Genomic DNA, 18,147 nt, shown 5'->3' on the forward strand with positions numbered 1-18,147 from the left:
ACGCATATCATACCGGGAAATTCTGAATGCATTCTCACTGATTTATTCATGCAAACAAAAACACATCTACTGTGCAACAAACATATGACTAAAAGACTTACTTTCGTTCTGAAACATAAACGCTGTTGATGTTGATGACGGACACTTGCACGAAGTCACTTCCAGACTCCACACCAGATTTTTAGTTCCAGGATCATCGTCCATTAGTCACGTTTCCATTAAACTTTTTTGCAAAAGAAAAGCTAAATGTGCTATATAGCTTTTCTTTTGCCTCTGCAGGTGGTTGATGTTTCCATTACATTTTTTATATTATGGAGAAAAACACCTTATAGACAAATAATTGTAATTGTCAATACTGCTGTTGCAAAAACGGTCAACACAAAACAAATGCAGTGGATGATTATTCAGTGGCTCAAAACTGCTAGAAACTAGATTTTGATGACTTTAGATTGACTGGCTACATCACATCCAGTGCTGTCAGAGACATGCAAATGTGAAAAGGCACTTTCATTACACTTTCATTTCATTGCACTAAACTAGATAATCAATATGTCTGTAAAACCACCTTGTGAAAGCGTAAAACGTTTTTTGTTTTATTTTTCGAATTAGAGACTTTTTCATTACAGTTTTTTCTTTAAGACATTTAGGTTTCATGGATTTTACGGATTTCCTGCTTGCGCATAGGTGATGTAACAATTGATGTAGGGTCCTGGCTCTCCGGGACTCTACGGCCAATGGAAAAGCAAACAAGTTCTTTGTAGAACCTGTCTGGAACTGGCCCTAGCACCAGCTCTAGCACCACCACTGACTTTGAGTTGGTTGAAAAGCCCTAAATATGCAACTTTAAAGCCACTCTATGTAGCAGACTTCTAAACACACGGGGGCATATAAATTACGTTTTTTTTTTTTACAAAAGAGCCAACGTAAAACTGTGCTAAGGAGTGGGCACATCTTTTAATAACACTTTGTCCCATTGAAGGTCTTATGCCAGGGGCTGACTCATGAACGTTTGTATGTTATGATGCCCCATGTGGTCAGAAGTGGCATCAATACATTAATTGTCTTTAAAGTTTCCTCATTTAAAACGTCAGCATTCTGCACTACAAAAAAAAAATTGATTATATAGCCAAAAAAGTACATCAGTAAACAATCAGGAAACAATAGAGATGTACAGTCATTCATGGTGAAATATGTAATTAGTGTGTGAATACTGAAACAACTATTTTAATACTGAAGACACTGTTTAAAACTAAAATGTCAGATGAAGAGATACCAAGTGGAAACAGAAACCTTTTCAACCGGATAAAACATAGAAACTGACAAAGTGAGACTACAATGTAAAATATCTTCATTTTCACATTAAGTCACCAGGTATTTCATCACATCACTGGTCGTTAGTGTAAAAGCACATTTAACATGCGGTGATTCACAGACTAGTAAGAAGCAGTGATAAATGAGAAGCAGCACAGGGCAGAGAGAGGAGCAGAGAAAGCTGCAGTGCTCTAATCTTGTTAGCTCGTGTGTTCGCCTCGGCCTCTGTGGATTAGCTGTAGACTATGTGCTGAGCCAGTCAGAGGAAAAAGAAATGGTGAGAGGAAGGTCTCAGGGAGTGAGCTCCAAAAGAATAGCTGCTGGCAAAGTTGGCAAACAACGCAGGAAGAAGGTGTTGCTCCTTCTCTTTAAGATTCTGTGTTTGAGTTCAAGTTTTATTTAGGCTTGTCTTGAGCATCTGGATGCACTCACGTCTCATTATTGTACTCACAGCGATCATTATGATGTATATTTACAATTGAATTTCAGCCTAATTTGTAGCTACTGTAGATATTTGTAAAAAAGAGGCAATAATGTTCCCTGAAACTGAGACAGTGTTATAGAGAGGGATTTTTCTGACTAAATCATTTCAAGATTAAAGGGTGTTTTATTAATTTGTATGATAATACGGGTTCAAACATAGACAAAACCTTGTGTGTTTGGTGTATATTATTAACCTAATGTCTTCTTGGATTAACCAGATAGACTTTCAGTTCTTGAAACAGCAGATAAATTATTTCAGAAATTGTTTGTGGTCACAAGACTCTATTGCGTATCCATACATGTCTGTATTCGAGACGGAACGCTTGTGTATATTCATTTGGATTATAAAAGCCATTTAAAATATCCTTATTTAATCAAAACAATGTGCTGCACAGTAATAACCTGCTATCAAAAAACACCAGGAATTGATTCTTTGCTTTTACAATTTTTTAATTCCCACTTTGTTTTTTCTTTCTTCCACGCATACAAGCGCAATAATTTTGCCGGCTGGAAGATATTCTGCATTGCTGCGACGCTTTGGGCCACGTTTACTAGCATGTGGTCGCAAATCAGAAATAGTGCAGATGGGAGTGTCCGGTCCTGGTGTCGAGGTCTTAAAACGGCACTGATTTACAAACGCATTTCAGTAATGACCAGAGCGTTCTACAAGGAGCAATGCAGATTAAGTTGAGGTCTCAGAAAAGTAGACGTGCTGGTAATTAGGAGTTTGTGATTGACCAAAAACACAGGCGCGGCATGTTTCTTCTTACAACAATATAATATAATATATATATATATATATATATATATATATATATATATATATATATATATATATATGCACAAACCTGCAGTTCTGATCACTTAAACCACTTAAGACGAACTGTTTTTACCAGAAAAATAAAAGCCATACATTCACACTTTGAGAAGAGAATCAAAAGATTTCCCTTTTCCCTTCAAGTACACTTCAATAAATATATCAATAAATACATTCACATTGGCATGTGAACTAGGACATCCCAGGTAGAAGTCATTGTGCTTTGATTAATATAAAATAAACAAACTAAAAAAGGAATGTTTGCAAAAATTCTTGTCTACCTGCATATAGAACCTGCCAAACCTACCAAAGAGTTTCATATTGTACCAGCAAGCTTTGATCATTTAGATGCTTTGTAATGAATGTTATTTGAGGCACAGATGTATTGCTTTTCTACACACAAGACTGAAGAGATGTGGATCCTGCAGCTCTTCCAGGGGAATACCGAGGTGTTACCTGGCCAGCCCGGAGACTAATCTCTCCAGCATGTCCTGGTTCTGCCCTGGGGGTCCCACTGGGTTGGACAGGCCTGAAACGTATCATGGATCTAGAGAGGAGCCGGGCACGATGCCCAAACTGCCTCGAGTGGCTCCTCTTGATGTGGAGGAGCATTGACTCTATTCTGAATCCCTCCCAAATGGCTGCTCACCCTATCGCTAACGGAAACTCATTTCCGCCGCTTGTATCACGGTCATTATCCACAGTTCATGACCGAAGGTAAGGGTAGTAACAAAGATGAACTGGTAAACACAGAGCTTTGCCTTAAGGCTCAGTTCTCGCACTTATGTGCTGGACAACCTGTATCACCTGGATGCTGGGAGGGTTTGAATGGTTCAACAAGCCAAGAAAGAAGTGAAAATGTACAATTCAGTTTGTGCAATTTCACATAAGTGATATTTCAACCCTACAAAAGCCCTGCTATCCTTTTGAGGTTTATTGTAAGCCCAGCTCTACAGTTTAGTATGCATGTTATTGTGTGTGAGAATTTTGACTGGCCTAGAATTGTGTTGTGATATCCATTTTAGTTTTAGATGACACTTAACCTTTACTTTTGCAATCCAAAGCCACAAGGTGACGGGATAATGGTTCAGTGTTTTAATCCTATAATCACTGATCCAAATGCTATAGAACTGCAAGTTGTGGTTGCAAAAAGATTTAAAAAATATTTCTTTAGGGTCTCTGCTCCTCTGTCCTCTTTCCTATCAGCATTTGCTTTCCACTCGTTCCTGAATCCCGGTCTTTATCTAACTCTGTGCAGCTGGAAATGCCTTATCTTGTGTGCCCCAAGAGCCTTATAAGAGCCCCGTCTGAAACCCCTCATCCCTTCTTTACTCCCCCAGAGGTAAGAACTTCTGCTTTCAGCTCTCCCGCTCTGTCAGAGCATCTGCTCCCTGCGCGGCAGCCTGCAGCCCTGCACTCCTCTCCCCTTCTGGTCTGCTCTGGGCATGTGAGCTGCCCACATACAGCCAGTTACTAACAACCGTCCAGCACACCTGCATCCCAGTTCAAGGTTTGGGACAAAGCCCTGCAGTCCTTGACATTGATTACTTTTTTTTTTGTGAGTAATCTTGCAGACTAGACCTTGTAAACTTAATCACAGCCCAGCGAGCAGACAGCCGTTAGAGTATCAGCTGGTTGTCAATATTGTAACATGGAAAAATGACATCATTGATACAATTACGTCTGTCAGTATGAGACCATCAATTTGCTGCCAGAAAATCAAACTGTCGTCTTTCTTTATCTTAAATCAATTGAAAGTATATCTCTACCTGACTTGACACCATATGGTACCCCATACTGGTGTCTAAATTTAAAATAAATGAAAAGATGCTTGAATGCATTTGACTACCTGTAAATGCAAGCTTGTCGATTTAACAATAGCACATTGTGGAAAAAAAGGACTATGGGATACAGCCATTAACTACATGTTTTACTAACAGCAGGACGTGTGAGTCATCGTACAGCTTCCAGCTGACTAGTTGTGACTCACCTCCAACTTGCGTTGCTCTTTGGGTCTGGCTCTTTTGTCAAACTAACATTTTTGCACATTTTTCAATACTAATGTCTTCACCCTTGTATTGCTGTTGCAAAAGCAAAATTCAGATATTGAAGCATGTTTTTTTCTGATGACGCTGTTTTTCTTCTGCAATATTGTATTATGATAACGCTGCTTATCACTTTTTAAATGGACAATATTTTCATATTTGTACAAATGTAAGGTTGTAAGGATATACTTTATTATAATTTATTGTCCTGCAGCAGGGAGTTTTTTGGGGGCAGAAGTGATTCATAAAACTGCAAACAGCTTTAATACCTGATTAAAAAACAGCATAAGAATGTATATAATAAACAGGTGGTGAACATTCATTGCCATAAATTACCATACAGTACAAAAGGACCCATTTATCTCCTGCAAGTTAAAGAGTAATGGGTAAAAATAATGATTATAAAGATGACATAGCAATTCTTAAAACGACAAGCATAAAAATGCTCCACCATTAACAAGGTAGTAATCCATAAAAATAAAAAAAGAAGCCTGAAGCCTGAAGCATAAAAACAGCAACCTTCTAATCAAAGTAGCAAACCTTAAACCCCTCCAATGAATTCCCTGAAGTTGTAATAAGAGAAAAAAAACGAAAAAAAAAACGTATGTAAAATGTGCCAGACGGGAAACGGCGTGGTCATTTTAAATTCAGAACATGGCTGAGTCGACATATTAGCTCATTGACAAGTGTGATGGATGTAGAAATAAATGAGAGCTTCAGAGGGGGTGTGCGTGCGTGCGTGCGTGCGTGCGTGCGTGCGTGCGTGCGTGCGTGCGTGCGTGTACTGACCCAAAAAGAATAAAAAAAGAAACATAAATAAAAGTTGATTATGAACATGCTGATCAATCTCTGCATCTGTAGTCAACACCTGAATCTCATAATAACATCTTACCGAAGAGAAGCTCATGCAGAATCAAAAACCGAAGAGCCATTGTGGTTTATGTAATAAGAACCTCCAATAACTCATGTTTGGCTTTGTGAGGTTAAATTGTGTAAGGAATACCAGACATATGAAGTCGAGAAGTCAAGAAATAGTCTTTAACGGGTAAAACCAGAGCATATAAGAGACTAAAGTAAATTCAGAGTATTGTGTGATTGCCAATTAAGTCAATAATTACAGTTTAGTATTGATGTCCATGTAAACACAGTCAGTGACTCTGCATCCAATACTTCAACAAAATGAACCTATATGTGTCTAACTGTTAGTAATTAACAGCAGCAGTAGTTTCTGATGGAAATCCGACAGATCAGCAGCAGTTCTGTGTGTATTGTTTAAGTGGACGGTGTTATTGTCAGCGGCGGGTAGTCCAGTGGATGAATGCCTCTTCAGCCCTCTCTTAGGGGGTTTACAAAGCTGCATTTCTGCTGAATATGTCACTTCATACATGAGCACAAAACCCATCCTCGCACACATCAAACATGCACTTGTTTGTGCCTGCACAGAAATGCACGGGCAGATGCACACAAAAATAGATAAACAGAATTGCTGTATCTCTCTCTCTCCCTCCCTCTCACACTCACACTCACACATGCACACGCACACAGCAGAGCTCTCTCTGCCAACACCAGTCCATTCGGATGAAAGATGATGGCTCGGAAAACCCACACAGCTCACTGATATGAGCTACATTTATAACAAATGTGACAGGCACAAGCATGCACGTGAGAACACATGCGCAAAAAAAAAAAGAAGAAGCATGATTTCTCAGGTTGTCTCTTAAAGAAGCACGCTTTCTTCTCTTTATGCTTTCCTGTTGTTGTCACATTTGCTGCCGGATTAAAGCTTTCACCGTGATGCTCCACAGATGACGGGTGGTTTTCACATATGACATAAATAGCACCTGTCCTTTCTAGTGTCAATGAGGCAAAGCACCCCTACAAAGACCTGTAAACCTGGGATTAGTTTAATGGCATGCATGTAAATATTTCTGGTGCATAATATGTAGCTGCGAGGGATATGACTTTGAGCGTGGTTCAGGATGGTTCGTGTCTGTGTGTTCGCGTGTGTTTGAGCGCAGAGGCACCCCCCCCTCGGCCAACAGGGGAGTCATGTGCCAGGGTACATCAGAACCCAATCAATGTGCATTAGCATTTAGTTTTATTCCAGTGCCCGCTCTCACAGCTGTGGACCGACAAAGTCAACATCATTTAGCCGTGTCAGAAGAGACGCTGTCCACAACCCACGTTGTGTCGAATCACCCGCCTGTCAGCCAGCCTGTTTCATTTGAAGATAAACGCACACGGTTTTTGAATAAGAAGGGCAGGACACCCTAGAGGAGCCGTGTGACATGAAAGGAATAGATGGGTTTTATCAGAGAGCACCAGAGGTGCAGACAGGAACGTGCTTCAGAGCACTTTTTCTTTACCTCACCTGGGAAAATGGAAATTTGCAATACCAGCTATAATTGGATTACACGGCCAGCTGAATGCCACAGGGGGGAATGTTTTTGTTTGTATTAAGGCGTTTATTTGACTCATATTGTTGTTCAGCTTGTATATTAGTGTATTTTGTAATGACTGCTGTTATTGCTTCAGAAGTTTACACATTCCTTCATTGTCATGATCACAGCCAGTCTCACACAGAATCTGCAAATGCACACTAATATGCAGAGATCTATGTTTAAATATAGTCAAACTTGTTTAAATTTATATTTTGTGAACCATTTTATTTGAAATATATGATTTTAAAACTACCATTAATGATACTAGTGAGTTTAAAGAAAACAATGCTTAACATTTTCTAAAGGATTTGTTCAGAATAAGACAAATATTGATAAAATATTTGACTTTTTTTTAGTAGAAAAAATGTCAGGTTTATTTGTCAGGAATCAAAGTGTCAGCTGAAGTTTGAAATGCTTTCATCATTGATTGTCCTTATTTTGCAATAATGTTCCATCTTGTAATTTGTAGTTGATCCGTCCATGTGTGTGTGTTGTTGTTGTGCATGTTGGTCTTCAGTGAAAAGATCTCTTCTTATGTAGAGAAACTTTTTTCCAGTTTGTCCTCCCATTCCAGTGTGCTCTCTTCCTTTCTACCTCAGTGTTCCTCTGTTTTGGATGAAACCCTGCTCTGTTATATATGTGTGTGTGTGCGTGTGCGTGTGTGTGTGTGTGCCCTGCATCACACCTGCATTGTGATATCCCTCAGGCAGCACACGCTGTCATTTCTGTTGAACAGCACTTTTCCGTTCCCCTCTTTCCCTTTTGTCTCTCCCTGTCGGCCCCGCCCACTCTTGTTTTGTCCCCGTTGACTGTTTGCAGCGGCGTTGAACTCATTGCTGTGACTTTTTTTTTTTCTCCCCCCACCCCTGGTTCTTCTCTTGTGGTTTTTGTTTTTGTTCTTGTAGTTGCAGGACCCCCGCATGTATGATCAGGTCTATAGGTACTTAGACCTTCCAGGGCAGGTATGTGGAAACAAACCAACAAAACTGCGATTTATTTTGAAAAAAACACTGTGATTTCTGCTTCAGCAGCTTGCTGCTCACTGTCTTTACAACTCTGTGTCCTGTGAAAGTCTGGGAGGCACGGAGTGCTGAAAATCTGACTGATACTAATGTTCATTTTGTTGATAAGTTTTGACTTTTTTTTCTTTTTAACTCGCTATATACGTATACATTAAGTAGATTTGGTCAGTCGGTGAGCACTTCCTGTTCTCAAGCTTGTATGATACCATTTTCAGCTTCTCATTTAAGATCTGTATTTTCAGTGAGCTAAATCCGCCCCCTTTCTTATTTAAATGTCAGAATTAATTTAATCAAGACATGACTCACAGACGTTTATGTTTCTGTAGATAATTGTGTGGATAAACATGGTCGAGTGAAGAAGATATATGAAGAGGCATTTAGTGTCAGTAAATGAACTTGGATTTGTTTGAGTATGAATAGCCTTTAATTGCGTCTTAAGTTTTTAAAACTAAACAGCTTTGCTTCTTCTGATGGTCTGCAAAGTGCTTTTGTAATTTGTGTTTAACAAAATCGACTTGACAGCTAATCTGTTGTTTTTTCTCTCCCTTTCATGTCCTTTACTATTGTCTTCTCATCTCAAATCATCCGTTTGGCGGTTCATCTTTCATTTTATTTTCGCCATCTCACCCCATCGTCTCGTTCTGGTCCTCGTTGCCTGCTTGACGAAAGATGAAGGCAATCGACCGTCCGCAGGAGCCGGAGAAGATACCGCGGGCACCACACGACCGCAAGAAGGAGTGGCAGAAACTGGCGCTGGGCGCAGAGCTCGCACAGGACGTGCCGGAAGACAAACACCGAGAGGCTAACGGCTCTGCTGGTTACCACGACAACAGGTGACTGAAAGATGATCTGAAATTTAAGGCGACTGTGAGCTTTAAAATCATCACTGGATACATTCACAGCTTTGTTTCATCACGCACATCAAAAAAATTGAAATTTTGCCCGGTTCACAAGGATTTCGTTGGCAGTTTTTCATTAGCAGAGGTCTGGGGTAAAACCTACGTGACTGGAACTGTAAAAAGGCTAAAATATTCCTTGGTCATTCCAACCGCTGTGTCTCCACTACATTGTTGGACCCAGTAGGATCTACTGACTCACATCCCATACCACTTGGTGGCAGCATGCACCATTGTCTCTGTATGCCAACCACCAATAAATAAAAGAAGACGACAAAGAAGCTCGGTTGGGGGTGGGAGAGGGAAAGAAACCTATAAGGACGGGGTGAACATTGTTGGAGCTGGGGTGGTTCTGCTATGCTGGCAGAATCTGCAGTCGTGGAGAACAGAAGACACAAACTACAAGAGGAGATCTAGAGAGGTGAACGATGTCGTCAGAGACTACGTTTACATGCAGTCAATAACCCTTTTAAAACCCAAATATTGGCAATAACCCGAATTTGCACAGCCATGTAAACACCAACAACCCCTTTGAATAACCCGAATTTGCTCATATTCGGGTTTTTAAAAACCCGAATATGACCCCTGGGTTACTCCTTTTAAAACCTGAATATTTGGTCATGTAAACGCCTAACGGAATATCCCGATCAAACGGAGCATGAATTTGTTTTCTGCGCATGCTCTGTTCACAAGGAATCCTGGTCTTTTGAGTCCAGGAGGTTCTTATAAACACGGAGAAACGCAAGACCACGCCACACTTTTGGAGTGAGGAGGAGACTAATCAATTTATAAATGTAATGAAGGATATGAACATTTCTGCATTTGTAGACGGTAGAAAGTACCGGGATAGCAAGATTTAAAAGAGGGTGAGCGAAAAGTTGCGCAAAGCAGCATTTGTTTTGAATTTGGATACACGAAGAAGAAGCGGAAATGACGGGAATTGCGTCATGATGTTCTCAGCGCGTCGCTGGTTTGATCCAGATATCCCAAATGATTAATTACCATGTAAACGGAATATTCCGAATGTTTAACCGGAATATTAGCAATAACTCGAATTTTGACTGCATGTAAACGTAGTCACTGAATCAACATCATCCCTCACTCAGCAAGTCTTTGACCCACGCTGAAATACTTAACCCAAGGCAGGGACTGGTTCCAGTTCCTGAAAATTCTTTCTGCAGTGCTCTGCTAATGGAAACCAGTCCACTAAGGAAAAGCAGCAACAATAGGGTTGATTAAAGTCCCTCACAGTAGAAGCTGAGACCCAAGGGAAACGCTGTACAGGAAGGTTGATCTGTTACAGTTCCAGCTTCATAGGTTTTACCCTGGACACCCTGCTGGAAACCTGCCAGCAGTGATTGGAATGAATGTGGAAAGATTTTATTTAAATTGGTTGATTTCTTCAGTGAATCGATACCACGATGTGCTCGACAGAAAGTCTTTTCCGCAGGGACGTATAAGGATGGATTTCATGTAATTGGATACCATAGAGACTTTTGAAGATGAAGGTGGTGTCTTTGAGGGGCAGACTCACCTCATCTATTGTGAAAGCAGCTGAGGCACATTTTAATTCATCCATTTTAATAATGGTGTCATATATTTGAAAGCGCTCTTGATAAGGTTGTGGGTAAACAAGACAACTGAACGTGCCAAATACTGTAAAATACAAATAAAACCCAGCAAACAGGAACCCAACCCAACGTGATTAAAAGCAAGCGGTAACGATCTCCGTCTGTGCTCAGGGCTGTGTCGTATATGGAGCATCTGGATGGGCCTTTCTCGCTGGCGGCGCTGCCCTACACCCAGATGAACGAGCTGCTGAACCGCACCGGGGACAGAATGTACTCCCGACCCAACGACCCTCCGCCACTGCCACCTTCCATGCACCCACTGGGAGAGATCAAGCCACCCTCTGTGATCAGGTGGGGCAGCAGACGATACCCTCCCTTACTGTTGTCTTATTTTCTATTTCCTCACACACAATGCTGTTTGAGCATGTGAATATGTTTAGTTGCTCCAAATAAGAAGCAGGGATTCAGGGATGGTACGGTGGATGTTAAAAAAGAAAAGAAAAGGAAAGACTTGAGACGGACAGGAACAATAGTGGTACTGTATAAGGCCACTGAGCATGTTAGCAGGCTGTTTTTCTGCTGCATGATTTTGATGCATTTTCTGCGTTTTGAGGGGCTGCAGAGATCACAGGGAATGATTAAGGCAATCAAATTGATTTTTTTTTTTTTTCCACACTTGTCCTTGCAGTCATCTTCTCCTTCTACTCACAATCCCTTTCCAGCCTCATCTTCATCGGTTTCTTGGTCTTATTTACCTTTCTGTTCTCTCTGTAGCTGGGTTGTCTTGTCATTTCTGACATCTCATCAAGCATTCTGCCTCTCATTTTCTCACTAGACCCTCTCTAAAAGCTGCGCTTGCTTTTAAACTTGGAGAACTGGATAGATATCGGTGCAGATTCCGCCGCAAGATGTGCATCTTTCTTTTCTACCTCTTACTGTGCCTTTTTTGCCTGCAGTGCAGATTTAATCCGTAGGAGGAGATGTTTTTGTGAGCGTGTCGGTCTTAGTCTCTCAATGTCCTGTTTAAGCGGCTATATTTACCCTCACAGCAACAGTGAATGGCCAACACCATTATATTCTATATTTGATGCTGCGAATTACAGAACAGTCTGATTGTTGTCAGATTTCAGCACTGCTTCCTGGCGCGCAGCGTCTTTTAGATCTCTCACGACATGTATTCACATTTAAGCAGAGAGACTCCGCTTCCACATTTCTAAATCCGTCTGCCAACGCTGCAATTTCAGGATCACTGGTACGACTGTTTCTTCCCCCCACCGGTCTCCGTAGCTTCATGCGCTGCTGCAAGTTTTTAATTACGACGGATAGATTGGATTTAGTTTAGGATGTTGACACACGTGTCTTAAGTAACACAACTTGTCAGGCTTTTGGTTCTCACGCACCACTCGAGCAGCCGATGGCGGGGAGATTTCTGATTGAAACAGAGGGGGTTTGCAGATTTGATCAACGCTCACTGTAGCTAATTAAGATAATGTTATTGCCGGTTGGTGGAAAACTGATGAATTCTTACATTTCAAAAGAGGAATCTTGTTGATTACATACGTGATGCGCTGCAGAGCGCTGACATCAAAGGAGAGTGTGTTGTTCTTGAGCATCCGTCCGAAGAGCGTGAAGGTGATTTAACGACGTCTTCTCCGCTTCCTTCCAGCTCCAGTTCAGGTTTTTCCGACAGCAGACCTCAGTCTCCAGCGAGGACGGGACTCCACTCCAGCACTCCCCCCCCTCCGCCTCCCCCCCTCCCTCCGCCTCCTCCTCCCTTACCCTCCACAGGCCTGCGGGGCACCCCCCCTCCCCCTCCCATCCCTCCTCTACCGGTCCAGCGGCAGCCCCTGGCCATCCCGCCTCCCCCGGCTCCGCTCCAGATCGCCCCGGGAGTGCTCCACCCGGCACCGCCCCCCGTGGCTCCGCCCCTCCACTCCTCATCGCCGGCACGTCTCCAGCACGTCCTGGACAAGGGTCCGTCCGCAGGGACCGGCACCCAGTCCGACGGCACCATCTTGCCTCCCCCTCCGCCGCCGCCTCCTCTCCCCCTCCCCGGGGCACGGAGCTCATCACCGTGTCTGTCGGGGGCTCCGCCCGCGATGGCCTTCCCTTCAGCGGCAGCCATGGCCTCGCCGCCGCCCCACGCCATGCACGATGTGGGATCCAAGAGGCACCACCCAGCCAGTCTGCCACCCATCAGCGACGCACGCAGCGTCCTGTTAGAGGCCATCAGAAAAGGTTATTTTAACATGAAGCTTTTTAAATACACCTTTCAAACATGTCTTGGTTGAAGCAAAAATCTGGTATTTGCTGCTTTTCCACGTCTCACTAAAAGTTATCTGCTCTGCTCTGTGGTAAATATACTCAGGTTACAATTATATTATTAATACGGGCTTAAAGTTCAGAATTAAAACTTTAATTGAAAAACATTTGAAGAAAAGGTTGAGAATTTTCAGTTCATTAATATAAAGGACTTTCTTTCCCAGAGGCCCAGATGTGAGTAGATGCAAATCAAATTTAATTTCCTTTTAGAATCCTTTTAAAGGTAAGGGTCCAAGTATGTGACTCATGGACCTCCCCAGTTAAAGTTTTTCTGGTGTTTTGTTTGTTTCTTTTTGTGTCTTTGCCAGGCTTTCACTGCAGCCGCCCTCAGATGTTTTTAGTTTTGTCTTCAGCAAGTGGAATGCATATTTGATCAGTCGGAGATCAAGTGATTGAGTCAGGTTTAGCTCCAAAATCCAGCTCTTTTTCCCTACAGAAACTTTCAGGGCTGCTTTTTACAGTTCGTATCGAGTCGTTGTATAACGGCAGTGTGAGGCGCAGTCTAAAAGAAAAAAAAACCATCTGGTCCTTATAGAAGTTGAAATCAAGTAAATAAAAGATACATGTTTCCACATTTTTTCCTTCTGGTTAAATTGTAACCGATGGAACTTGGTTTGCTCCGTCCTGAGCAGGCTGTTTTCCAAACGATCTTGTTTTGTTTTTAGATGAACTCTGATCTGTCTTTTTTATCCTTTAGGTTGATGAATGATTTGCACTTTGTGGTGGACTCTTCTTTTCGTGGTCGAGTTGATCAATGATTGTTTATCTTTCGTCGACGCCTCTTCACTGGGCTGAAGGACCTTTTTATGCCTCCCAGTTTATTCTTGTTTTTTTCTACTCAAATTGTCCCACACACTTTTCTCAGCCACTGGGTCTTTAAAAGATTTGTTTTGTTTAAGCTGCCTTATGAAGTTTCTCTTGCCTTAACGGATGTTTTTTGACCGAATACTAAAAAGCCACGTTGATAAAAGTCCTTTCGTGGAAGGTTGTGAGCCATTGTTTGGCTATTTCTTTGAATCACTTACCTAGTTGCATTTGAGCTTCTGAAAAAGTGAGCTCTGAAGCAACACTGCAGAGGATTTTTATTCTCTTTCTATTTCAAGGTGGCAATTTGAGTTGTGCTCACAGTTCGCAATAGTTGAAGCCCGGTGTGAGCAGCAAGACAGTGAAGACTAGGGACGCAAAAGAAACACCAGGGAAGCATTTTAGTTTACTTCCATTAGTTTAGTTAGCTGATACGTAGCCTACGAACCGTATCGCTACAAATAAACAGGCATCTACTGGAATGTGTTGCCATGCGACAGTAAAGTACCCATACTGCACACGACTCTTCATAGCACCTGGAACGATGGAAACTGCATTTAAAAAAAAAAGAAGAAGCAAACATCAACCGAAGTGTAAAATACTTCAGCTTTTATTACCTGCATCTGTTAGCCATGCTACTAATGGATAAAGAACAACTAGTCAACTAAATGTACTTAAATTAACTTAAAAACTATGGAAACAAGTGAGACTTGCGAGATACAAAATTGCGTTGTGGCACGTTTGCGAGATGTGTAACAACCAGCGAAACAGGCAAAGATAAAATGGTGGTAAAGAGGTGGCAACTTTTTAGGAACATCAAAAAAGGAAACTTCACGAACAGCTACAGGACAGCTACAGAGAACAAAACATGAATTACTCTTATTTTGTCCCAAATCTCTCACCAACAAGTAAAAACCAGTGCAAGACCCCCCCCCTTTTGTCCCTTTGCACAGTCACATATTCTGTTTTCTTTTCCTCTGAGCTTGTCCTGTTCAGTTTCCTTGGTGTTGATGTTGCTGTGGGATACACTAGTAATACACTATAGTGCGAAAGGTTTCTCAGGAAAGTGATCCAGACTGGATGCCAACGTTTTAGAGGGCAATTCCAGGTCACCCTGGTGCGCCGTGTTAGTAGCGGATGTTGCTGTCACTCTGATATAAGAGGTAGAGGTGAAAATGTGAAGCAGTGCTGCTTTAGTTTCCTAAATTCCTAAATCTGAAAACTTTGAAAGTGTCTTTGCTTCTTTTCTTTGCCTCTTATTGAAAGCGAACCAGTTGACCTTCGTGATTGAACCGGAAATTCCTAAAACGTGCCTCCAGTTTGGATGCTAACATCTACCAATTACGGCTGTACTTCAAAGCCTTTAAACATGTTATGGTTGTAGCCTGTATTTGTGAGCAGCTACAATAAAAGTCACGAGCCATGAGGTTAAGCTAAAAGAATCTGAACGCTGTGTTTTATTCTCTGCTGCAGGAATCCAGCTACGAAAAGTGGAGGAGCAGCGAGAACAAGAGGCTAAACACGAGCGAGTCGGGAACGACGTGGCCACCATCCTCTCCCGACGTATCGCTGTGGAGTACTCGGACTCGGAAGACGAGTCTGAGTTTGACGAGGGAGACTGGATGGAGTGAAACCTGCCGGGGAAAGAAAGAAAGAAAGAGAGAGAGGGTGAGAGAGAGCAGCACCGGCAGCAGAAGACAGATGTGTTCAGGTGGCCCAGCCACCACCGACACCCCACCCCGACACTCCACCTCTCACAATCAAAGAAGAACTTATGCCCACGTTTCCTCGGAAGTTTTCTTTTTTTATCTCGTCATATCTGTCTTGTTGTGGTTGGTGTTGAGTGGAGAGTCTCCACGTCGCCCTCGTCGGCCCATCTAGTGCTCCAAGAGAATTTGTCGATTTTGTTCTTTTCTGCACTACCACACAACCTTGTTTCTGGTGGATTTCTGCTGTGGAAATCCCCCATGTTTACTGTTGTTATACATGAAGGTAACTTTTTGAAGAGCCACTTGTTTTTTGTTTTTTATCTGTACGTTGATGTTCAAAAACACAGATTAAGAAAAAGGAAATACGAGGGCATGTTGCATCGGTCTTTAGTTCTCCAACAAATTTTCACCACCTAGTGGATGAACATGGTATTGAGTGAATGCTGCTTTCGTTTATCTTTGTTTTTTTTTTAATTACTATGACTTTTTCCTCTTCCTTCTGCTGCATTAACAGTTTTAGCAGGACAGAAATGACCCTATACTGACCACTACACAAACACCAACTGGATTGTTTTGTTTCCACATCTAAGAACAAACAACCCGATTGTGATGTCATGTGATGATTGTTGTCCGGTTGAAATGAAGATGGAAGTATGTGGCTGCTTCGACCGCAAATGTACATATCTTTTTACTTGGCTTTACCCCAGGGAAACACTTGCCAAGAGATTGCTTTTTTTTTAGTGTGTCCAGTTTCAGCGGAGCTGCTTCTGCCGACTCTGACATCAGAAGACGTCAAAAAGAAACCTAAAGCCATTGATTATGAATATATTCCGCTTTCATCATTCTCTCTTTTTTGCCACAGAATTGGACTCTGGATTATTTTGAAGCTGTGGATGTGCGTCAGAACTCCTGCCTCTTTTATTATTGTCCCTGATAACTGATCTGTATCCAGAGAAGAACCGGACCAACACCAGGTACAAACCGTTCAGTGTCACTGAAGGCAGCTTTTTCCTCGGATCTCCCTTTACCGCGTACCTGCCCACGAAGGAGACGCCGCTCGTCGTCTGGTACTGCAGCAGCAGCAGCTGATTTACAGGAGGAACATTTCTATGCGATACTGCCTTTTCCAGGTCCAGCAGAGAACGGTGCATTACGCCTTGTTTTGGCTCAATTCACAGAAAGCGTCTGCCATCCTGTTCCATGAGGTTTTTTTTTTTTCTTTTTCTTCTTCTTCTTGCCTTATTGTTCGTATAAAATGTATCGTTGAGTTCATGAATGTATTGTGCTGTTACTACTTGCTTGCCTGCGCTTGTATGGATTTGCTGTTTCTATGTTTGGGCGGGGGGTGGGGTTACGGAGAGACCCTGGTTAAAAAAAAAAGTGAAAGAAAGAAACATTAGATCAATACTGTATACCATGTAACTTATGTAACTGTTAACTGTAACAGTTTGCTTGAATTAATAAAAATCTAATGTTATGTTTCAGCTCTGCATGTGTTCTAGCCAGTGTTTGGACAGCAGGAGGATGAGCGGGGAGCAGGGTGACCCCTGGGGATGTTGGATTTAAACTGCTTGTTCTAAAGTATAAAAAACAACAACAAAAACATGATTTTTTTCTTGTTTGTTATATTATGTTGTGAACTGGTCAGCCTGGAGGTTACACACTGAAACTCCCAACCTGCAACAGTGCAGCTCATTCACAACTCCGATGGCTTATTTTACATTACAAAAACAGCCCCACTACAAGTAAGTCTAATATCCTTAAATCTAGTCAAATTGTCTTGTTTGGCAAAAATAACTGCCAGTGGGAAAAAAAAAAAAAGCAAAACAAAAAACAAACAATTCTTCATTAGATTTCTTAAAATTAGCAAAAATATTTCTGCGACTAGACTAATTTTCTTGAAACAAGGCTTTTTTTTTTCTTTTTTTTTTTACTTTTTCAGAATTTAGTTGGTTTAGTTACGAGGGCAATGAGTGCCTCCAAGCACTGTAGTCTGACAAACATACAACCCACCTTCCATCTTTTGAAGCATCACAGTTATTGGTATTGCTGCAATTATTATTATTTATCTTAATATTTTTTAATGATCAAATCAATGCAGACTAAAAGCATCTTTTGTATTTCCTCTTAACATTTAAACACTTACTGGTTGTGTGTTCACTTTTATAACTCTTAGCCTGCCCAGCCAGACCTGTCTGCTTTGTGAAAATCCTGTCTTTTGAAATGAGTTTGGTCCGTCTGGCCTACGTCTCACACCCGCTCCTACGGTACAGAACATACTCGTAGAGGAGCATCTAAGAACCACAATCCAAAACAACCGGGATAGCTGCAGAATTTCTAATAACACCATGGATCCAAACGTTTTTACAGCTAAACTGAGTCACTGACCAGCGATCCTACTGCACTACACCCCACTTTCGTTGTGCATGGCTCTGCCTGGCTCAGGTGCTTTGTTTCTCTGACTGGTTGTGTGCCTATCCAAAGGCATCCAAAGGTAATTAATTCTGCTTCCATTGGTAAAAAGTTAAATCCAGAGGACCCAGATTATTTCTTTGTATTGAAGAGGAAAAGAAGAAGGATAACTGGCCAGGCTGTGGCTGTGCAACTCTTACAACCTACATGTTTGAATCTAATATCAAATTTCTATGATCCATCTGTCTACAAAAGGCTTCATCTGAAAATGAATTCATATACTGTCTGAGGTTCACGTTAGAAAACAGCTTGTG

At 41.7% G+C, this 18,147-nt stretch overlaps 1 protein-coding gene across 2 annotated transcripts in view; it reads left to right on the plus strand.

Annotated features, from left to right (window-relative positions):
• The window catches only part of wasf1 (WASP family member 1), a 65,163-nt gene extending 48,265 nt beyond the window's left edge, over positions 1–16,898 (plus strand). The window contains exons 6-11 of one of the 2 annotated variants that reach the window (XM_061746770.1): positions 3,870–3,953; positions 8,003–8,059; positions 8,789–8,952; positions 10,758–10,937; positions 12,253–12,824; positions 15,186–16,898. In XM_061746770.1, coding sequence (XP_061602754.1) covers positions 3,870–3,953; positions 8,003–8,059; positions 8,789–8,952; positions 10,758–10,937; positions 12,253–12,824; positions 15,186–15,343 — 1,215 coding nt within the window. In that variant the 3' untranslated portion in view covers positions 15,344–16,898. The remainder of the gene's footprint in view (positions 1–3,869; positions 3,954–8,002; positions 8,060–8,788; positions 8,953–10,757; positions 10,938–12,252; positions 12,825–15,185) is intronic. The other variant, XM_061746771.1, reaches the window with a different exon arrangement.
• Positions 16,899–18,147: the final 1,249 nt, after the last annotated feature.

Source organism: Cololabis saira, chromosome 18 (genome assembly GCF_033807715.1).
Source record: "Cololabis saira isolate AMF1-May2022 chromosome 18, fColSai1.1, whole genome shotgun sequence".
Classification (NCBI taxonomy): Eukaryota; Metazoa; Chordata; class Actinopteri; order Beloniformes; family Belonidae; genus Cololabis; species Cololabis saira.